The 23,003-nt window shown below is 40.6% G+C and overlaps 1 protein-coding gene across 3 annotated transcripts; it reads right to left on the bottom strand.

The window, feature by feature from the left end:
- Window positions 1-607: 607 nt before the first annotated feature.
- On the bottom strand, window positions 608-22,987 carry ccdc9 (coiled-coil domain containing 9). 3 transcript variants are annotated; one of them, XM_017308350.1, is made up of 15 exons: window positions 22,890-22,987; window positions 22,561-22,677; window positions 15,743-15,790; window positions 15,516-15,620; window positions 14,224-14,373; window positions 13,053-13,430; window positions 12,174-12,257; window positions 11,921-12,085; window positions 11,646-11,830; window positions 10,498-10,559; window positions 9,359-9,479; window positions 8,803-8,953; window positions 8,095-8,719; window positions 7,280-7,435; window positions 608-1,906 (listed from the first exon to the last, which is right to left on the bottom strand). In XM_017308350.1, the coding sequence occupies exons 3-15, from the start codon at window positions 15,743-15,745 to the stop codon at window positions 1,902-1,904; spliced, it is 2,190 nt and encodes a 729-aa protein (XP_017163839.1). In that variant the 5' UTR covers window positions 15,746-15,790; window positions 22,561-22,677; window positions 22,890-22,987; the 3' UTR covers window positions 608-1,901. The 3 variants fall into 3 exon arrangements, with proteins under 3 accessions (XP_017163839.1, XP_017163840.1, XP_008424875.1); XM_017308351.1 differs by lacking the exons at window positions 22,561-22,677; window positions 22,890-22,987 and adding an exon at window positions 16,494-16,816 and having other exon boundaries at window positions 13,053-13,427; XM_008426653.2 differs by lacking the exons at window positions 22,561-22,677; window positions 22,890-22,987 and adding an exon at window positions 16,494-16,815.
- Between the last annotated feature and the right edge of the window lie 16 nt (window positions 22,988-23,003).

The following is a 23,003-nucleotide window of genomic DNA, read 5'->3' as shown; positions in this document are numbered from 1 at the left end:
TTAAACATCCTAAAAAGCACGTCTGGAGATTTTTCATGCAACCGCTTAAGTTTACTTTGTGCAATATTAGAAATGGATGAAATAAATGCAAGTAGTTTAATTAATTTTCTAAATAAGAAAAAACACTATATTACCTGAAATGCAATATACAAATAGTCAATGATTTGTTGCAATATGCAGTTTAAATATGTTTCTGACATCAACATATGAAAAGCTGATCTGATCTGGTGATTAAATTTTTCTAACAACCAATATTAATCGGCTACCAAAATGTCCAAATAAGATATTTTTTAAAAATTTATTTTCTTTTTTACGGAAAAGTAGATGCAAATGATCGATTGTAAAGTTGATTGATCATATAAATTAAACATGAAATTATTTCAGGGCATAAAAAGAATGTTGTGGCCGTCTTTGGTACTCATCTCACTCTAGCCGCTGCTTGGATGATGGAGAGTTAAGATGTTTTCTTCCACTAACGGGAGAATCGTAGTTTGTCGTTATCGTAGAAGAATAACAAGTTTTATCATAAAACTAAAGGAATCAACTTTACATGCTGGATTTAGCAGAAACACCTGAAGAACATTAAAAAAAAACGAGAAACTGCGACGTCTTTGAACCCAAATTCATGATTTTTATTCATCAGATCCCGGACACAAAAACTTTAAAGCAATCAGTTTGTCGTTTTGTCCTCAAACGCCACACAGCTGCTCAGATAAAACACCATTTACAGACGAGGAAAAACTCAAACAAACCAACTAAAAACCCTCTTGGTCTGCTGAGGTATGAGGGGAGAGACAAAACACACATACTGCATCCGAACAATACATCCTTTTAAGGTAACTTAAAGTATAAAAACAAACTTTTAGGCAGTGTTGTTCTTTGCATCACTGTGGCAACAAACTCAGACACAATTCATGGATGAAGAGAAAAGAGGAGCTGGTTTAAAGCAAAACGTGATTGTTCAAAATTATTAAAAACATGATTTGATATGATGCAACATTTAATTTAAAAAAAACAAACTTGTTTGTTATATGATGTAATAAAAACAGACTTTATGATTTAAATCCAAGCAACACAATAATCAGCATTTCAGACTCGGACGCCATGTTGTCTCCATGAAGTGTTTCTATCAGTTTACTGCATCGTTTACGTTCAAATCCTTCCAATCACTGAATCTACTTTGATTTTATTTACAACACGGGATTAATGAGTCAGATTCCCTTTACTGTAGATTTAAAACCAACAATCACGCTTTAACCTGAGAGCGAAGCTTTGAATCAACTAGCTTAGCATCGCTAGCAGCTGCAGGTGACTTCATGACGTCACCAAGCCCGACTTTTCTGCAAAATTGTGAATTATGCAACATAATCTGGTCATTTCTAATCTAAAAATCTGAAATTAACTCACTTTGATGAAAATGAGGTTTGCCCCCGACTAGATTATCACGTGAACAGAAAAGGTGGTAAAAGATGCTAAAAATGCTCCTTTTTACAGATTTCAGTTCCTCAAAGAAATTTGAAGTGGGAAAAAGATGAGAGCAATTAAAAATTGTAGTTTTAAAACCATTATTCCATGTAATAAATGTGAAAAAAAACAGATTATTTTAATAGATCTGGGCTCGTTTCAACAAGCCACAGCCAGACTTTAGGTTGACGTCTGGTTTCTCTCTCACTGGAGGAAGAAATCCTTAGTTTTTGATGAAAACTGAAGAAACGGATGGAGATGTGACCAGCGACGCTTCGGTGGATCAGGATGATCCAAAGTCTTAAAACCAGCTGAGAGCGACCGGTTGGTCCATGCGTGTAAAGCTCCGTCACTCCTCTTCCTCATGATGATGATTAAAGTCATATTTAGATGTAAACCTCGGTGCCGCCGATGTTTCGCTCCCTCTCCTGTCCGTCTCAACCTGTAGGTAGAAACATGAAGAGAAGGATTAGATGGGGAGAAAAACTCAAACGGACTCGAGCCGCGAGACTCCAGAGCAGAAACGATTAATCAGGTTAATTATCATATTAATCAGAGTGATTGTGATTAATCATTACAATTGGATTAATCATGATTAATGCTATTAATAAATGCCAATTCATTGGTGATTAATTGGATTGGCAATTTGCTGAAAGAACAACAAATTCAGGGCAGTAATTCCTGTACAAAAAATACATACATTTTGTAATTAAGATAAAAATAATGTTCTACCCAGAACTCATCAAGAGGCAGTTTTTGCTTCTCTTGGTTCAAATTCTGTATAAAAAATGTATTAAGCAGCTTCTGCTATCAAATGAATCAACAGATCAGCAGAGAAAACTGAGCTGTTGCTGTTAATGACCAAGTTTTCACTAAAGGAATTATGTTTATAAGCAATATTTGTTGTGTTACTTAAAAATTAATTGCATTATTGGTTTACTTTCATCTTTAAATGTATTTCTAATATTGTATAAAAAACACTCAAGAGTTTAAGGAAAATTCTGCACAATGTGCCAAGTTTATTTATCAAAATAATCGATTAATGGTCAGAAGGATCTACATCTTTAAGACTTTTTAGTTCGCTTTTCTTTCCGATGAACGTTTAGCTCTACTTTAGGCGGGAATCACCATAGCAACCAGTGTCTCCACTGCTGAAATTGGATTTGGAGCTATATTGTAGCTTGTGCTTTTTATTTTTATTCCTGAAAGTTTTTGTGTGTGTGTGTGTGTGTGTGTGTGTGTGTGTGTGTGTGTGTGTGTGTACATTCGCCTGTCGCCGCCAGATTGTTGAGCAAGGAGCCTCGGAAACATGACGAGATTTAATTCGATCAGGCTTGAAACGCCTCCCTGGTATCGGCACCATCGTCGCTCCTGCAGGCCGCAGCTCATTTCCTCCAAAGGAGCCGTTTAAAAGCTTTAATTGTGCCTCTGATTTCCCTGGTTTCCTGATCCCCACCCGATCGCAACACACACAACATAACACACACATGAGCTCGTCTGACTTCTGCTGGAAATCACACACCAGTTACCAGAAGCGTAAATGCAATCAGCCTCCCTCCTTATTCCAAAGAAAATAGAACGATGGCCGTCTCAACCACGTTACGGTGTTTTTGCCAGTCGGTAAAGATCGAGTGAGCTGATGGAAGAAAATCAAAATGGCTCCTGAAATCAACAAGTGTTTTAGTTATTTAAACCTTACAAAATGATTCAGACCTGAAGATCCAGTAATTTAGTTTTAGTTGTTTAAAAAAAATAAATCAAGTTGAAAATAAAACTAAACTAATTTAAATGTGTAACTTTCACATTTCATGGTAATTTATTGATAAATTTAAATTTGACATATTGTTTAAATACCTAAAATATATTTGAAATAATCAAAAATAAATATTAATTCAATTATCTAGAATAGGGCTGCACAGTGGTGCAGTTGGTAGAGCTGTTGCCTTGCAGCAAGAAGGTTCTGGGCTCGATTCCCGGCCCCGGTCTTTCTGCATGGAGTCTCCATGTTCTCCCTGTGCATGGTGGGTTTTCTCCAGGTACTCCGGTTTCCACCCACAGTCCAAAAACATGACTGTCAGGTTAACTGGCCTCTCCAAATTGTCCCTAGGTGTGAGTGTGTGTGTGCATGGTTGTGTGTCTCTGTGTTGCCCTGCGACAGACTGGCGACCTGTCCAGGGTGACCCCGCCCCTCACCCGGAACGTKAGCTGGAGAGGAACCAGCAACCCTCCTGACCCCACTGAGGGACAACGGTGTAAGAAGATGGATGGATGGATGGATGGATGGATGGATGGATGGATGGATGGATGGATGGAATATCTTTAAAAGGGACCTATTATGCAAAATTCACATTTTGGACATTTCTGTGGTTTCCTTCAGGTTTCTACTGCTTCTAAAAAAACACTCAGCTGTTATTTGGCAATAAGTTCATGTTCTTTGGTGTCTGGAAAAAGAGCCACTTCAAAAACCTCACAAATGAGCAGGCACTGTGCCGTTACCTAGCAACCACAGGGAAACTCCGCCTGTTCCCTAGCAACCCAACCCAAGCTCCAGTATGTTTGGTGAGCTTGTTTTACCGCTGTACACTGCAAAAACAAATAAACTTACCAAGAATATTTGGTCTAGTTACTGGTGTAAATATATTAGGACACTTGAAATAAAACAAAACCAACTTACAAGCAACTTCATCAAACAGGAGCCGGTTTAGAGTCAATAATTACTTAATATTGATGAAAAAGTTTATTTCACTTATAGCAAGACATTTTTCCTATTTAAAAAGTGAAATAATTTGGCAGCTTAATAAATTTTTTATAATTTAACGTTTTTATATCAGTATTAAGGAATTGTAGACTTAAATTCTGTTTCTTTCGGAAAAGTTTCTTGTGAGTTTTGTCTTATTTAAAGTGTACCAAGACATTTGCATTGTAAAGTAGATTAAAATGCTTTGTAAGATTTTGTGTTTTTGCAGTGTACAATGGCTGCTGGAAAATACATTGTAGAAACTACTTGCTGCATTCTTGTTTGTTGTGAAGGGGGCTCCACTTTTGCTTTTCAAAGATGTAAAGTTGTGTGGTGGTGCATCTGTTTGCAGCTACTTTCATATGTGAATAAAAACGTTGAGTTGGGGGCGTGGCCAGCAGCAGCTTAATTGGATTTAAAGTGACAGAGGCCCTAAAACTGCTCAATCTCAATAAACAGACTAAACTCTGATCATCTAAGAATGATTTTATGCAAAAAAATATACAACAAACATGTTTTGTATAGACCGTAAACCTACCTTAACCTGTTAAAAGAAGCATAATGGGTCACCTTTAATCATTTCTATGTCCTTACATATAAAGCTTTGCACTGTGGTGTCGCGGTATGGGACCAGCCGGTACTTCAGGGTCGGAGAGCGGGACTGACCCTGATCTAGTCTAGATGACGGTTTTGGTCTGGAGATTCCTTCACAGCAAATCGACTCCTTTTTTGGACAAGCTGCCGTCTGAGCTGACAGGAGCTATTTTAGACCCGACAGAGGAAACAGAAACAGCAGCTAAAGACGACGACTCTGAATCTAAAGCCGTTTCATGTAAAGTGAATCTGTCCGTAAAATATAACCATCTATTCTGTATTTCAACTGAAAGTAAATAAATTATATTTTTCCTGAACACGTAAATGGTCAAAAAATTATTCTTGTAGTTGAGTAAATTCACAGAAAATGAAAGCTGACCTAAAACAACGAGGGAAACGTCCGCTTCACATTCCGGCTGCTTTCACACCCGATATTCCGGTCGACTCGCTTTTATTTGGGAACAAAGTTGCAACATTTGCTCCATTTTCAGTTGCTGTGGTTCCATTTCTCTCTAAACCGAGTCAAACCAACCGAACCCTTTGAGGAACCTGTCCCCCTCCCCATCCTGTGGGGGCGCTGCACCAACAATCACTGAAGAAAACGACAAAAAGCTCAGAAGAAAAACAATAAGCGCAACTTCCTTCTCCAGAAAAACGTAAACAAATCAAAGTTTAGGAGTTCTCCTTTGTTTTTGGCTAAAAGCCACACTAGCGTTAGACTCCCGATGTATCGGCACCAACATCGGAATCGAACATTATTCATTTTCTAACGTTTTGGTATTGGCCTGATAAAACTGGGCCGATACCAACAACCGATATTAAATCCATCTTGTTAATATCAGATATGGAATCGGCTCAGATTTTCATATTGATGCACATGTAACAAAAATGTTTTTGATTCTTATTTTAGCATCTTTAGCATTTGCTCTCAGGGTGGAGCTTATAAAGGATGTTATGTTTATAATTCTACTCATTTTTAAACGCAAGTAAATGTAAAGAAAATAAAATTTTAACTTTATTTTCTAGTCATTTTACCTGAATTTTTCCTTATTACTCATAAAAACCAGTACGAAAGGCTCGTTTGGTTTCTGATTCATGTCCTTTTAGTTTTTCTTTTTTATGCTGCAAATATGTAAAACCGAACTTTTCCATTAGCTTAAGCGACGACACAGAGGACAGGAGCTAAACGGCTGTAAATAGAGGGATAATGACTGCAGCCTGTGGTTTATTCACTTAGCTCCACTTTCAAACCGCAGCGCTGAGACGACGGAGAGCTGCTGAGGAAATGTGAGCAGATTATTGATTCCCCTCCCCACTGCAGCCGCTCTGCAAATGGACACGCTAACGATTTATGGAAAGCATCGGGACTCGAGTAGCTCACACACAAAAACGAGACAATAACGGGGAAATTACCAATAAAGAACAATAAACATTTAAACGAAAAATACAGGAAGCACCCAGTAGATTTGATTCAAAACATGCAGGGTTAAGAGTTGGTTTTATCCTGAATTGATTCAAAGGTTTAAAGGTGAGCATCCTAATAAAATAGGATATGTTTTATTGATCCCGAGGGGAAACGGCTTATTAGTTGACAAGCTCTTAAATATTAATAATACAAATATAATCATAAGCAATAAAATTTATAAAATATGTATCTAAGAGTGATGCAAGTAATTTAAACATGACTGAATGTAAATAAATACATTTATTCAGGGGTTCAGGGGTGTCCAGACTTTTTACAGAGTAAAAACCAGCATGTTGAAATCACTCAGGGGCCAAAATGTATTTGTACTTTTAAATTAAAAATGTAAAATAATAATTGCATTTTACTTTAAAAAAGGTCTGAAAAATGTCTAAAACTTGTTTCCTATCAATTTTAGTTTTTTTCCCCCAGCAATAAAAAATGAGAGCCGAGCTTGAAAACTACAAAATGTATTTAATTATTGGATGTTTTACCATTTTTGAGTAAAAAGTAAAAACGAGATTTGTTGTCATTTTTACTGACATAAAAAAAAAACAAAAAAAAAAACACTTATTTGTACAATTTGTTATTGAAAATGTCGTACAAAGAAACAAAAAGCTTCCGTTTGTTGTCATTTAAATAATTTCTAATCTACGTCCAGGGGCCGCACAAAAATGCAGCAAGGGCCGCAAATGGCCCCTGCGCCTCACGTTTAGACACTTGTGATTTAATCCCTTTTTAATGCAGGAAAAGATGAGAGGAGTTTATTTAATTCCCTTTAGGATATTTTTGAATTGAGTTTCATCTGATTATTGGGCTGATTCCTGTTTTTATTGACTCCATGTCACTGTGGTTATTGTCGACAGTTTTTACTCTCCGTATCTTCTGTGAACTTGCTGTCTGTTTGTTTTATCCCTCATTTCTCAAGTTTCAACTGTACGTCTCTTAGTTTCTAAGTCTTTCTTTCTGTAACATAATTTGCCGTTTTGGACTCTAATGAAGTCAGAGAAAAGCTTCCCAACCTGATGACGTCTGATCCGAGGAAAGTTCGGCTTCGGCTGCCGGGGCGTCGTCGCTCCCAGCGGCCGCCATGTTGTCTTCGTTCTCTACCGGCGCGTCGGAGGAAATCTGTTCGCCGTTAACGGGCTCGGCGGGACGGGGAGGGTCCGACTGACCCTCTGACAGAGAGACACGGAAAGTGGAAAACAGCTGCATAAATCACACAATCTTATCTAAAACGTGGTCAGGACGGGAAATTAGTGCTTAATTACAGGAATAAAGTCGTAATTTTAAGAGAATTAAGTCGCACTGATACGACGATAGTCGTAATATTACAAGAGAAAAAAATCAAAATAATGAAAATAACATCAGAAGTCGTAATACTACAAGAATAAAGTCATAATGATAGGAGGAAACAGTTTGTAATATTATGAAGATCGATCCAATCAACCTCTTCCCTGATTCACCAATCAGAGCCAGGAGGCGGGGTTTAAGGCTGTCAATCAACCTCGTGTACCCTGCTAAATGTGCTAATGGCTAACTGGCATTAGCATTCATGACAGGTTCTGATATTAGAAAAGAGAACAAGAGGGAGCTTGTGAGCAGCACATACATGAGGTTTATGACAGCATTAAGACCCTCCTCTTGCCTCTGATTGGTTGTTTCTAGGCAGAGGAACTCAGTTTTTTTCACTGATTGTCTCAAATTCAAAAATACTTTTTACTCGAAAGGGAAATTAAATAAAACTCGTATTTTACTGTCCCAACATAACGATGGTTTTAAAATCTTAGTAACTTACTGCAGCTTTGATGTTCTTCATGTCGAGTTGATGTTTTACCTTCTGATGGAGCAGGAAGTGGATTCTGGTTGGTCGTCACGGCGACCTCATCGACCTCAGGAGCAGCAGAGGGTGGGGCGGGGTCCGAACCTTCAGATGGAGGTTCTGAGGCGGTCTGTTCCGGTTCCGACTCCGTGACGTTCTCCTGGGTGTCCGCTGCAGGAGCAGGTTCATCCGCGGGCGCTCCGCCCGGTTCGCCGGCGCCGCCATCTTGGCTCTCCTTTCTCTGCGGCGGGCTGGACTCGGTGCTGGAGGGCTTCAGCGGGCTCTCCGCCCCCATGCTGCTCCGCGGCGACTGCATCTCCATCTCCTCGCCCCAGTCCGACACCGGGTGGTGGCCGTCCAGGCTGAAGAACGGGCTGAGGGGCTTCCCCCCTTCTGATGACTCCTGGGCCGCCGCCGCAGCAGCAGGAGGAGGGATGTGGACCTTCGGCCTTGGCGCCCGCTGCTCCTTCGGGCTTCCTGCCGTTTTCTCCTGCAAACGTTGTTTGGCCGACGGAGGAGAGACGGCTTTGCTTTTGTCTTTTTTCTCCGAGTCGCTTTTGTCTCCAGCTTCCTCTTCTTCGCTGGCGTCCTCCCACTCATCATCATCGTCTCCTGCCTCGTCTTCGTTTTTCTCTTCCACCTAAAAAAAAAAAAAGAAGACAGAGAAATTAGGGATAAAGTTTAGCTTCATGTGTACGATTAGCTCCAGCTGAACCCGCTCACCTTCGGCTCTTTAGTTTCAGCTTTGGGTTTCTCTTCTTCTTCTTCTTTCTTTGTTTTCTTTGCTGTAGTTTTTACCTCTTTCTTCGTCTTGTCCTCCTTTTCTTTCTCTTCTTCTTCTTCTTTCTCTCCTTCCCAGCGATTGTCGTGCATGCTGTCAATGAGACCGGAAAGGAAACAGTTAATCACCGTAAGTGCCGCAGCATTAGCTTCTGCTAAATGCTGTGTAGGTGTAATGCTTCAGTGTTAGCATAACTAATGTTTTAGCATTGCTAAATGCAAACAATTTAGATTTTGTTAAATAAAATTCTTAATTTTTTCCCCCATACAAAATACCCTGGAACTAAGGCTGCGTTCACCAGATTTAGCATCTTTTATCAATGTTTTCTGCTCCTTGTCCCTGAGGGCGGCGTAAGATCAGAACCTTCAGATGGAGGTTCTGGTCGGTTTGCTCTGGTTCTGATACCCCCTGCATCACCCCGCCACCACCATGCTCAACACTGGAGGTTTGTGTTTGCGTTGACATGTTGCGGTTGGTCTGGAAGGTTTCTGGACTCGCCTGTAGCTCTGTCTCTGTCCTCGGCCCCGTCCTCTGCTCCGGTCCCCGCGGGGCCCCTGGCTCCTGCCCTGGGACAGGAAGTCGCCAAATGTTGGTCCTCTAGGAGGCCGCTTGCTGTCGTCTGTTGGAAATGTTGTAAATATTACAGGTAGATATAACAGAGGAGCTCATTTATCATTTAGTGCTTTGGCTAACTTTAAAAAACATGAAAGTAGTTAAATGTTCATATTCATGCTCTTATTTACAAGTAGGTGAAGACCGTTTAAGGTGCTGTTCCATTTCCTGTCCTCACATCGTTGGGATGTGGAGCAGCAAATGCCATTTATTCTGTACCCAGAATGCATCAGTAAACAGCTAAAAACCTACTGACGTCCTGCTGGTTGCTGACTGAAGCCGTATTGTGGTTAGCTAGGCAACATCAGCAACAGAGCTAGCAAAACAACAACTATAAAACTGAAGTAATGAATCTGTTCCAAAGAATCACTTCCTGAAACGCAAACCGTACTGAACGGTGTGGAACAAATGGTCCTGTTAAGTTGTGCTGTTGACACCAGTGGGTGTAAACATGGTGGAAATTAGCACGATAGCATTAGCTTCTGATAAATACCATGATAACGTACAAATTTAGCATTAGCCTTGGTGTAGCTCTTTAGCATTAGCTTCTGCTACCATGATAGTGAATACGGTATTGGTGTAGCGCTTTAGCGTTAGCAGAGCTAATGTTATAGTGCTGGTAAATGGTGATATTAATATATTTCCCCTTTTTAAACAATCTATCATAAACTGAATACAGCGGGCTAATGTGAACCAAATCTGATTTTCTGATGGTTTTACCCTCTTTTATGGCGACGTTAATGAATGTGAAAGCATCGGTTTGACAGGCGACGCTAGTGATGGACGCCACTCATCATCAAGCAGAGAGGAAAGAAGCCGGCGTCTTTTATAAAAGCTCCTCCGATAACAGAACGACTGAAGCTCAACGCTGAGGCTCATTTGGGCCGTGGGGAAATACAGCAAGCGTTTACATAAGCAGCTTAATTAGCTGGAGGAAGGAGATGATGCTGTCTGATGTGTGAAGCTGCTAGGAAGTGTGTATGTGATGGAGGGTCAAAGGCAGCAGCCTGTTTGGGTCGACTCGCCTCTCCTGCCACCCTCCTCTGCCGTTACGCCCTCTGCAGCCACAAACGGATCCTCCTTGAACCTGAAAACAAAGCCACAGGGGGAAAAACAGACGTTTCAGCTTCATTTACTTTATGATTTACTTTGGGTTAGGAAGAATAAACCAGACTGTCCCTTAATGAGGGAACTGCACGGCTACACAGCGAGGGCAACGCGACACTGCAAGACCACCGCGCTCTTTATGACCTACACGACCTTTCTAAATGAGGCTGGATTAGCAGAACATTTAGAAATCTCCTTCAGCAGAAAAACACTTTGTTCTCTACTGAACGCCGTCCTCCTCGCTACTTTTAGCCCGTTGACATCAAACCAGCAAATCTTATTTACTTTCAAACAATTCTCTGCTGTTTTATAGCTTTATAATTTGCTCATGTGACATCAGTCACCACCAGTGTTTTATAAGCCTGGCGGGTCACCAGGCTTTAGCTTTAGGCTAAAGTTTGTTTATTTATTAATAGTATGTTAATTTATACATCAGTAACAGACAGCAAAAGATTATGGCCACAAGCCGAAAGCAATTCTAGGAATAAATAAAAACTAAAATTCATTTTTATTTTGGGGCGTATTCTGATCATGATGTCCTTAAAGGGCCTGATTTACAAACCCACTTATAAATGAACAATAAAGAAACACTGATTGTATGTTTCCATGGATTTCAGGTGAAGCTCCTCCATGTCGTGGTAGGATGGCGAAAGCATCTTGTCTGACATGTTTTCCTTCTCGGTCTCGTTCGGACCGATCCCGACAGCAGCCATTTTGCTCATGTAATCTCACACATTGGTCAAGAGCATCAACGTATTTTCTTCTTGTTGGTTTGGGTCCACCATGCTCTGTGATTGTTTGCCTACTGAGATGGATTACTTCCAGACTTGTGGCAACAATGAATTAGTGCGAAAAAGTGAGAGGATTTGTTGATTTTGTGTGAAATTGCAAAACAGTGTAAACAAATAAAAACTGTTTTGATTTGATTGACAAAATAATCTGGAAACACACGACTGTTATGTTAAAGGTTCTATTTATGCAGAGCCCTGAGGGCCACATGGAAAGCGACGGCGGGCCGAATTCGGCCCCCGGGCCTGCAGTTTGTCACACGTGGCGCCGTTCTCACATGCTGTCGGTCTTCTGCGCGTCCCACTCCCGCCTCCACTGGCCCGTGGCGTTTCGGTGGCGAGCCAGTCTCTCCTCATCGATCTGCTCGCGCTCCTTCTTCCAGCGGAGGTACTCGGCTCTCTCGCGGCCGGTCATCGACATCGTCATGTCCACAGAACCGCCTTTCGGACCCGGCCGCCGACTCTGCAACAGAACCGGCGGAAAGCAGGGCGGCGTTAAAAAAATGAAACGTTTCTCGCTTAATCCCGGTTTAGGATGGCCTGAACGACTCACGGTCCACTCTCGCTCCAGTTCGTGTCCCGTCTTCACGTTGTCAAAGTCCAGCCCTCCCCAGTTCCGGACATGTCTCCTGCTGCCTTCTTTCCGGTCAATGTCCGGAGCCGGACCCGAACGCCTCGGGTCGTCCAGAAAATTACGGATGGGCTTGTCTCCATCCACCTGAACGGAGGAATTGGAAACCAAACCCTGTAAGTAATCTGTGACTCAACAGAATAAAATCTGAGATTACGCCGGGCGGCTCGGATACCCTCTGCCCTCGTTCGTACTCTGCTATCCTCTCCATTTCCTCGTTCATCTTCTCAATGTTCTGCCGCCTTTTCTCCTCCCATTCCTGTCCAAAAAAACAAACAAACATCAGACATTTTACAAATGCAAAACATCATCATTCAAACAGGAAGTAAAATATATTTATAAATATTTAGATTCTGGGATTTTTCTGTGTATCTGGGTTAAAATAACCAGATTTATGCTGTTTTCCACCTAAACTGGTTCCAGTTTATAATAAAACTTCCACTATGGGTCAGCTAACGTTTTTAAACAGCTGTAATTAAAAACAAAGGTTTTTATGGGATAATTGCATTGGATTTGGATAAAATATATTTTATCTATTTGTTTTGTTATCAGTTTGAAAATTACTCGTTTTTTCCATAAAAGTTTAACGTGTTTCTTTATTTGAAAACCTTAAAAAATACATATATAAAATCCTTCAACAGCTAAAATCTGATGCCACGCAGTTTTTGTTTCCATCTGGTGATGGAGGAAGTTGCTCTCAGTGCCTTCAGAGGTTTTTGTGTCGTTTCCTTCAGTGGTTCTGGGTGCAGCGCCCCCACAGGCCAGGAGGGGAACAGGCTGGTTTGACTCAGAGCCACAGCAGCTGGAGGTGGAGCAGATGGTGGAGTTTGGTCCCAGTAGAACCGAGTCTACCGGACCTTCAGGTTGGGAAACAGCCTGGTCTAAGCGGAGATCAGTTAACCAACTGGAACCAATTTAAAATCAATAAACCATAAACTGACAATTAGGCATAAGTTAATCATTAGTTTACATCAAAGTCACAACCTCAATATTAATGTCGTCTCATGTTTTCATATCTTTGCATCCATATAAATAAACTTTGCCCTTTTCTCACCTTTGACTTTCTGTCCATTCCTCCTGGTGTACCTTCGTCTCCGCCTCCACTCCCTGCTCCTCCCTCTCTGCCTCCTCCTCCTCCTCCTCCTCCTCCTCCTCCTCTCCCGCCTCTTCCTCCTCGTCTTCCTCCTCTCCGCCCCTGGCCGCCTGGCTCAGCAGACTCTCCCTCCCTGGGAGTTCTGGTCTCCCAGTCCATCCTCTCTTGGCGCCCTCCTCCCCCTCCTCCTCTCTGACCGCCTCGGCCCACTCTGCCCGACCCCGTCCTCCTGGGGGGGCTGCGGCCATCGCTCTGACCTTTAGGACTGTCGCTCTCCTCTGACTTCTTCCGGCCGCGAGGTGTGCTGGGCTTCCAGTCGTTCACAACTCTCTTGTCCTGCTGCAAACACACAAAACACAGGAACAGATGAGTTCAAACATTTATTTTTGGATTGTAAAGGTCGCAGACCCCTGGTCTACCAGGTCCAATAGACACAAATCAAATCTGTCTGAACTAACGCCACACGGAGGAAGTAAAAATTCAAACTCATTTGCTGATGTTTAGGAAACACAAGCCTCATTATGCTCCAATTGTCCAGACCAGGTGGCCCGTTTTCTCCAACCACAGTGGATTTCAGACTCATTTCAGTAGAGAATAATTTCATAACGTCCATAAACAGGAAGGAGGAGAATAGCTCAGCTGGAGCAGAAGTGAATTTCCCAGAATAAATCAGTTTGGGTGAGCCTGTGGTCTTTTAATCTGTTTTATCCACATGACTCAACATCATTACATCCTCTGAGGTCTTCCACTCCGACCCACTGAACCTTTTCAAATTTGCTCGTGAAACTAAAATAACTAAATATTCCAGACATCAGCTTGTATTTCTCTTTATAAAACATATTCAGTCAGTATTGAGCATCCAATGCGGATATGTAAAAATCACCATGAGTTTATTCCAGGCAGTGGCCACCAGGTGGCAGTGTTGGGAAACGAGCTGCAGCACTAACACTGCAGGAACATTTTCAGATTTTGCTTTTGTACGTGATGCACCGTTTTTTGTAATCGTAAATCATGGAATTGTTCTTAAAATAAAACTATTGAATCGTTGATTTATTATTATAAAATCACTGAATTATTGCTGTTAAAAAATCTAATAATTTGTGGTGAATAATGTGAACCAGCTGCGCCTGACCCCTGCCGGTTTGGACAGATCCACTGTGACCGTCAGGTTCTCCTTCTCCGTCTTCCTCCTGTCCGCTTCCGGCTCGTGTGTCCGGGGTTTCCGGGGCGTCGTCACGGCGATGCCTTCCTGCTCCGCCTTCTTCTTGTCTTCCTCAATTTCCTGTTGGGACCAACATCAACATTACAACCCCGCAGAAAAACCGTTAAACAAAATGTATTCGTTTTTTTAAATGTAAACCTTCATGAACTACAAAAAACATGTCAACCGATAGTTTTAACTGAAGCTTAAATGTTTTTTTACTGCTGGAATTAAATCTTGTTTCATAAACTTAGGTAACCTAAATTCACAGTTTTTTTTAATAGCACATAAAGTTAAATAATAATAAAATCCATTTTCAAGACAAAGCTTGTTAACTACATACTTTGTATGAGATGGTAATGTAGAATTTAACAAAAAAATAATCAGTTTAATTAATAAAACTTACAATAAACCCACATTAGCAGAAAAAAAACAGTTTTAAATTAGAGCTATAGCTAAATATTACTTTAGTAATTGATTATTCCGATGATCAATCAATTTATCAGATAAAAAAATGGCTCATTCTGCAGATTTTTTTTAAAATATAAGACATATATTGATAGATGAAAATAAAAAAATTTAATAAAACGTTAACACATTTTATTTCCTAAAATTCAATAACAACATTCCTTTTATGAACAGCTGATCGTTTGTAGCCAAGAAGGAATCTGTAGCTGGAAAAACAGGAATGTATATAAAAAAAAAATATATATAGACATTTGAGGCTGCACAGTGGCACAGTTGGTAGAGCTGTTGCCTTGCAGCAAGAAGGTTCTGGGTTTGATTCCCAGCCCCGGTCTTTCTGCATGGAGTCTCCATGTTCTCCCTGTGCATGGTGGGTTTTCTCCAGGTACTCCGGTTTCCTCCCACAGTCCAAAAACATGACTGTCAGAATAATTGGCCTTTCTAAATTGCCCCTAGGTGTGAGTGTGTGTGTGCATAGTTGTGTGTCCTGTGTGTCTCTGTGTTGCTCTGTGACAGACTGGCGACCTGTCCAGGTGACCCCGCCTCTCGCCCGGCACGTTAGCTGGAGAGGCACCAGCAACCCTCCCGACCCCACTGAGGGACAAGGGTGTAAGACAATGGATACATATAGACATTTGAGACTTAACTAGGTGTAATTAAAGTACTTTAATGGCCTAAAGTTAAGATTCTAACTTTGTAAGAGTCTGTATAAACCATGACAATATGTGGTATGTTCACATTAAATAGTTTCTCCCTACCTGGTACCTCTTCACCAGAGCTTCGTTCTTCTTCCTCAGAGCTTCAATTCGTTTGTCCAACTCTGCATCTTTCTCCTCCTTCGTCTTCAGGTCCACTGCTGAAGACTGAGACGAAGAGGAGGAGGAAGAGGAGCGAAAATAAGTGAATTATGAGACAAAAACTTATCCTAAAATACAGTTTGTAGGGATGTATTCAAAGTTAATTGTTTTTTCTTCTCTATACTTACCATAGCTGCCTTGGACTTTGCCTTCAAATACAAGTGAAAAACTTGGTTCTGTAATGTAAAAAATTTAATTTTAAAACCTTATTTCATTTAGTTAACATTATAAGATATAACCTATCATCTTGGCTGTCATCTCATGTACATCGGTCCAATATGCCGGAGGGCCAAATCTGCACTATTTTTCAACTGCAGTCAGGGACCAAACAAACTCATTCTTAGGGACACAAATGGCCCCCGGGGCTCCACTTTGGACACCCCTATGTTTGATCCAACTAGGTTAGATGCACATTTAACGAATGTAGTTAATGGATACGTTTTATACTGAAAGAAGCAAATTTGGAAAAATGTCTGAATTGGTTGTTTTGTAATCATTCATTTTAGCCACTTAAATATTAGATATATGCGTTTTCATCCAGGTATACACACAGCAACCCACATGAATAAATCCTTCATGCGTTTCCAAAGCTTCTCTAAGCGTCTTAGAGCTGCGCTCACATTCAAAATAACCGAGCCTGTAGGGTCACACACAGACTCTAACAGGTGCACAGCCTCAATAAACCCGTGTTTTATTCTTAATAATCAGTAGCAGTAATGTATTTGTTTGTCTACATGTAATTCTGCCAACATGAGCCATGTCTGAGCAGTTTCAAACCGCCAAACCTCCATTTAAACCAAACGCAAACATCAGCAACAACGACAAATGGCAGTTGACACGCGTTTATGTCTTTAAAAATCACGCGGTATTCATATTTACCTTCTTTAAGGAGCGTTAAAAGGCAGCTAAATGCTCCTCAGTGTCTTCATTATTGGTTATGAGCTAGCTTCTGCTAACTTCCTGCCAAATAATGACCCGCTCGGCAGATTTAAAGAGGCAGTGCTATTCGTTAGCCGCCCGGTGATACAAACACGGACACTTATTACCGCAACGACAGAAAAAAACGGACTGTTTCAAATTAATTTGAACGGTTGGAAACAAATATAAAAATTATGAAGACATTTTTTTAAAAATTAAGCTACATGTAATGATATATTTTAACAACTAGAGGGCGGAAGAGGCTAGCTACTAAACTTCACCTGACGAAGCAACGGTAGTCTGGTTAAAAGGTGCCGCCCAAATTCTTAAAGGTATATACACCAAAAAAAAATGTCTGATACACAGAAAACCTACAATTATTTTAGTTTTTAAAAATTCAGCAAAAGATGGAAAAATGGTAAAAAAAAATTAAGCAAAAACTCCAGAGAAGCAGAATAGCTCGCTCTTAATGTTTAATACTAACAATCACAGTGCACAAAACATCAACTCTGTAAAAGTGAGAAAAACATGCAACACCATTGCAGAGCTGCAATTTTACTTAATCAGATTTAGTCATCTTTATTTGACAAGTTTTAGCACACAAACAGGGAATATGACTTCAAATAAACTATAAATATACGCAGTCTTTTCTTTCTTGTAAATATGTATGTACACCGTTTCTATGTACAGTATTTTCCTGAGCACTCTGACTGTTAAGTGTTTATCATAGAGACAGTCAGGCACAAAGAGATGGTTTCTGTTATTTGTAAAAGTGGCACATTTTAGCACCACCCTGAAGGTAAAAAACTAAACAGTTTGTGTCCAGGAGGTGTGGGGTCTGCAGAGATGCTCAGGTGCCCTTTTCCTTTATGCTAATGAACACAGGTGAATTGTAATGTTGTAGCCAGTCAGTTAAAAACAAATTCTATAGAGAAGAGAAAAAAACAGACATATAATTATTCTGAGAACATATTTTTCAACATAACAGAAAAAAATGTAAGCAGAAAACGTAACAACGTCCAACAATTTCTTTCTAGTATGTAGCTGTTGTGAAGTTGTGCTGCTAGTTCGCTATCAGATCGATAGCAGGTACGGATGTTAGCACACAGATAGATAGATGCATTTGTAGCACAGAAATAGCTCATATCACAAAAGACAATAGTATTTACTTCTGTCACAATGACTAAGCCTTTTTCATTAGTCTCCACCTGGAGGGATGATGCACCTGTTGTTAGTCTAATCAGCCTGGACAGAGAAAACCACAAGGTGGATAAAGCTGATTACTCGACTAAATGGGATTCAGTACAAAAACTAGATTTTTCAAAAAACATCTGCAGTATTTTAACTTTCACAGCTTCAAAATGCCATTTATTTACCTCTCAGCAACAACGGCGTCTCATGTAAACAACCAGGCCAGACTATCATGTGGCCCAGTTCCAGCAGGGACAGTCAAAACAAACAGCTAGCTTGTTGTTAGGCAGAGCACTGAGTAATGACCACGCAGGATTTGCTAATCGCCTGATAAGATCTTGAAACCAGAGCTGCTGTTTCTGCACCATCATATCACGAGAAGGACACTGAGGAGACCTGCTGCCTGCGTGCAGGTGGAGACAGGTGGAGACAGGTGAGGGGACGTGTCAGACAGCAGCATAGATTACTCTGATAAGACTATTGTCACTGACAGAAGCCGGGTTTCCTCCAAATGCAAATGAATCCAACACAACCACACAAGGTTTCTAATTTAAGCTACATGCGTGCGTCAAAATTGTTATGCAAGACTTTTCTTTAAAGTCGATTAAAGTACCCACAAATTGTACTTAAGTAAAAGTAGCACTACTTCAACATATTTTTACACGAGTACAAAAGTATTTGTTAAAAAGTCTAGTCAAGTACTGAGTAGCTGATCAAATTATCAGTCATTTAATATTTTAAATTTACATCATCAGATGGGCCAGAATATAAAGTTAAGTGGAATTTTTGGTATTTTAAGAACAAAAATGATAATAATTTGTTAGTTTAAGTAACAAAAAAATAACAAAATCAGGAAAAAAAAACTTTTCTAAATCAGTTTCTTTCAATGAAAAACTTCAGAAACTATAACAGAAACTGCAGGTGTGTGTCTGAGGCTGGTGAATTTTTGGTTAAAACATGTTTGTTTTTCATTCAGTGGGTAGAAAATCCAGAAATTTTACTCAAGTAAGAGCAAAAATCCTTCATAATAAAATTATTCAAGTAAAAGTAAAAACTGCAGTGTAGTAAAAATACAACGGAAAGTAATTTTCCCCCCCAAAAAAGTTACTCAAATAAATGTAATTGAGTGATTGTAACTAGTTGTACTAGTTGTAACTAGTTACTACCCGATTCTGAAGTCGTTTAATGTAACTTTTATTAAAAAATATGTCTGTTAAAACTGTCACCAAGTTGAAAGGCAGACAATCTGTGAATTAATCAATCTTCTAACACAATAAAAAGATTTATATCAGTGAAACTTAAGTAGATATTTTGCTCATTTTGGAAAGAGGAAGAGTGAAGCACATTTATCTGCCAACCACAGTCTGCTGCAGATGAGACACAAACTGCTCATATATGGCTTTACATAATCCTCCTTTAAAAAAAGAGGATTATCCCTCAACAATGTAACGTAATAATGACTTGTTAAGGTGAGATTAAACCTCATGACACACAGTTATAGGAAACATGGAGTCTCAGTGACAGGGAATACATGAAAAGTGATGTAATGTTTAGTCTGATGCCTATTTGAACAAATAGGCATTTTTAATGCTTCTGTTTCCTACTAGCTTAAAACGGACCCAGTTAAAAATGGGAAACCAGTGGACCTGTTGACATTAGCTTATGCTAATAACCCCAACCTCCAATGCTAACTTTGACCGTTACTAGCCATGTAAGCAGGTTGCACAGTGGCGCTGTTGGTAGAAGGTCCTGGGTTCGATTCCCGGCCCGGGGTCTTTCTTTCTGCATGTTCTCCCTGTGCATGGTGGGTTCTCTCCGGGTTCTCCGGCTTTCTCCCACAGTCCCAAAAAACATGACTGTCAGGTTAATCGGTTAAATTTGAGTGTGTGTGTGTGTGTGTGTGTGTGTGTGTGTGTGTGTGTGTGTGTGTGTGTGTGTGTGTGTGTGTGTCTGGTTGTTGGTCTTGTCTGTCTCTGTGTTGCCCTGCGATGGACTGGTGACCTGCCAGGGTGACCCCGCCTCTCGCCCTTTGACATCTAGATGGATGGATGGATGGATGGATGGATGGATGGATGGATGGATGGATGGATGGATGGATGTGGATGGATGGATGGATGGATGGATGGATGGATGTAGATGGATGGATGGATGTAGATGGATGGATGGATGGATGGATGGATGGATGGATGGATGGATGGATGGATGGATGTGGATGGATGGATGGATGGATGGATGCCATGTAGACTAATAGAAATGTTTTTTGCAGCAGAGGAATTGCAGCGTTCCAATAAAATGCCACATCATGCGGCTACAAAACAATCTAACTCAACTCTAAAATGTTTCCTTTTGTAACTTTGATGAGTCTTTATTAAGGATCTTCTGTTCCAAATGTCTTCTGGCATTTTAGGATTTAAGTTAACAAAATTACCCAGACAAAATACAGTGATTTGACATTCAAGACATTTTTATATTTTAAGATTCCTTTACATTCATTTTCTCTTTGCTAAAGCATCAACAAAGCCCAGTCAATTGTAAAAAGACTTTTTGGATCAAACTTGGTGTCTCAGTTGACAAAGCAACTAAAGCTTTAATCCTTCTTGCTCCTGACTTATTAATTTGGAGGCTTATGTCGCCCAGTGAGGCAGGTCAGCGAGAGTACATGCATGTCGGATTAATCACGGCTTAATTAACCTGCAGCTCTGGTTTGAAACGGTGCCCTGGTGGAGCCATGTGGATCCCCTTTCAGCCTGGATACAGGGCCTGGGTGGGCGGACCTGATGAGCTCATTGTTGTCAGAGCTAAACAACGGCCTCCCCAGGGACGACACAAGAACCCCCGAGTGTCCCTGATCACGCAGCGAGGAAAGTGATGGTGGTTTCGCCTGTTGATGTAAACAAGCAGCACTCTGGGGTTTAAGTCACCAATATCAGCGACTGCACCATGTGTCACCGGGCAGATGCTACGGATGACGACTTCACTGATGAAGGGGGAAGTCAATAAGTTTCCTCTGAGAAATCTGAAAACTTTCCAACATCACTGACCTTCACTTCTGCCTTGCATGGCGTCTGGCTCTATGGATACTCAGCTGTTTCTCTATTTATAGCCCAGTTAGGAATAACTAGGATTCACACACAAGAAATAAAAATGTCAAACTGATCAGAGACATGATCAATCATGTCTGTACTGTCAGACAAGACTTTAGAGCTGAAAAATATCATTACCATTGTAAATATTTTTACAGTCTTGGGTTGTTTTCCTGCCTCATAGTCCAGGAGATGATTGGGGACAAAAATGGCAACATTTGCTACATTTTCAGCTGCTGTGGTTCTTTCTCACTGCTCAGAGTTAAACCAAGCAAACTCTTTGGAAAACCTGTTCCCCTTCTCGCCTGTGGGGGCGCTGCACTAACAACCGCCCACTAAAACCAGGATCATCAGGGCTGAACTGATCTGAGAGTCTCTTTGCTGCGATGCCATAAAATTGTGCAAATTGAAATTATGAAAATATTGCCTCATGGAAACACAGCAATTTAGAAAAGAACACGTCTTTCGATAAAAAAAACTTTGCAGAACTGCAATGGGAACTCTTTTGGATTGCACGAGTCACATGATCAACAGCGGGATGTTACTACTGCAGAAACGATGAAGAAGACAACAGGAAGTGATCAGAAGATGATGGTTTGTTTTTGTTTTTCTCTGGCTCCACCAGAGCTCTGACAGCTCTGACAGAAAGCTGTGTGCCATTCCAACGTGTTGAATTCGTTGCTTTTCTGCAAAATGGCCGACTTCAGTTTCCCCAAAACGCCAGATATGTAGCCGCTCCCAAGTAGCCGGGGTTTGTCGCTCCAGTGCCTGAATGAGACGCCAACATCTCTTCTGATGGCTGAATTATTAATATATCTGGTGTAACTGCTTACGTCTGTCGCTGTCATGATGTTTAATGACTCATTCATGTGTGATTTTTATTTAATTTCTTATTTAATGGAAACACCGCAATTGCAAAATTGTGTTTTCTTTTATGTTAGCAGAATATCGATAAAGATTGGCCACATTTGTAAAGGAAACACAGCTACTGTTAAGACTTTTCCAACTTGTGTAAATCTACAGCTTTTTTTTTTTAGATATTCACTGAATTTCTGGGACTTTCCTATTGATCTGAGCGTTGGGTAATCAGTGCATACTGCAAAAATAAACTTCCAGAATAATGACTAACCAGAGTTAACTGGCCTTGAGCTCAGCAAGACTTAAGTAAGTAAGTTTCTACTGTCTGAAAGGCTTGTGTGGTCTAGATGCAGAATGAAGAAATCAATAATCAAAAAGAAATTAAGCCCAAAATCCAATTATTAGTTCAGAGGATGTGGAAACTGTGAGGGAGGAATTAGAAAGCCAAGAAGATTATGTAAGAAAGATCAAAGGAGAACTTAACATGAAAAATACAATTAATGCAATCCTACCAAAGAAAGATTTGACTAAAATAAAGATTAGATGAAGGCCAACAGGTGCAAACATGCAGCAAATGGTGAGACACGTGAATGATTCAAACTCCAAAATGCACAAATACAACAAAAATGTCTGCAAACAGAAAATTGCTGCAATCACAGAAAATATAAGCAAAAGGGAAAGTTCTGCAGATATAAAAGGTGCCAGATAAAGCAGGGGGGCCGGTCTGATGGGACCGTTTGGACCTGAGATAAGCCGAACCGAATGATGGGATATTTCATATTCAAACCAGAAACAAGCCATGTGCAAACGGCCATGATGTGCTACAGATGCACATTCCTCCACGCTGCGGTGACCCGACCTATCACAACAGGGATCCGTTTGGCTGACACACTCACATGCACAAACACAGCAGGTCCATCTGTCCAAATGAATGAGGTAACGGAGCCGACACCTTTCCTCTCCCCTCACAAGAACCGTCCGCCAGGTTTATTCACAGCAAAATCTTTATTGTTCTGCAATCAGTGAAGAAGAACCATTTCAGTTTCACACCCAGTAATCTCTTTAAAGAAAGTCAGGAGAGTTAGATTAGGCACTTTTAGACAGAAAGAATTTTAAATTTGTTCCATATTCACTGTAATCTCAAGTGAAATTTATTTAAAAATGTTTTAACATGTTGTTAATTTACATTTTTTGTGAAGATTTTACTTGAGATCATGTTGCAGACCTAGCAGCTCCCAGGGGAGAAAGTAGGAAACCACCTGAACTCCAGTCCGTTTCTCTAAAAAAGTCCGGTTCGGTTGTTGAGGTGTGAACGCTAATCGAACTCCGGTCCGCTTAC

Source organism: Poecilia reticulata, linkage group LG13, assembly GCF_000633615.1.
Source record: "Poecilia reticulata strain Guanapo linkage group LG13, Guppy_female_1.0+MT, whole genome shotgun sequence".
In the NCBI taxonomy this organism is placed as follows: domain Eukaryota; kingdom Metazoa; phylum Chordata; class Actinopteri; order Cyprinodontiformes; family Poeciliidae; genus Poecilia; species Poecilia reticulata.
The sequence above is the reverse complement of the archived record's forward strand: the minus strand, read 5'-3'. Positions and strand labels throughout refer to the sequence as shown.

Coding starts and splice junctions, on each gene's coding strand:
- ccdc9 (XM_017308350.1), bottom strand. Junction 11,831..11,920: donor AACTGGAGCGAGAGTGGACC/GTGAGTCGTTCA, acceptor GTTCTGTTGCAG/AGTCGGCGGCCGGGTCCGAA. Junction 8,720..8,802: donor CTGAAACTAAAGAGCCGAAG/GTGAGCGGGTTC, acceptor TTTTTTTTTTAG/GTGGAAGAGAAAAACGAAGA.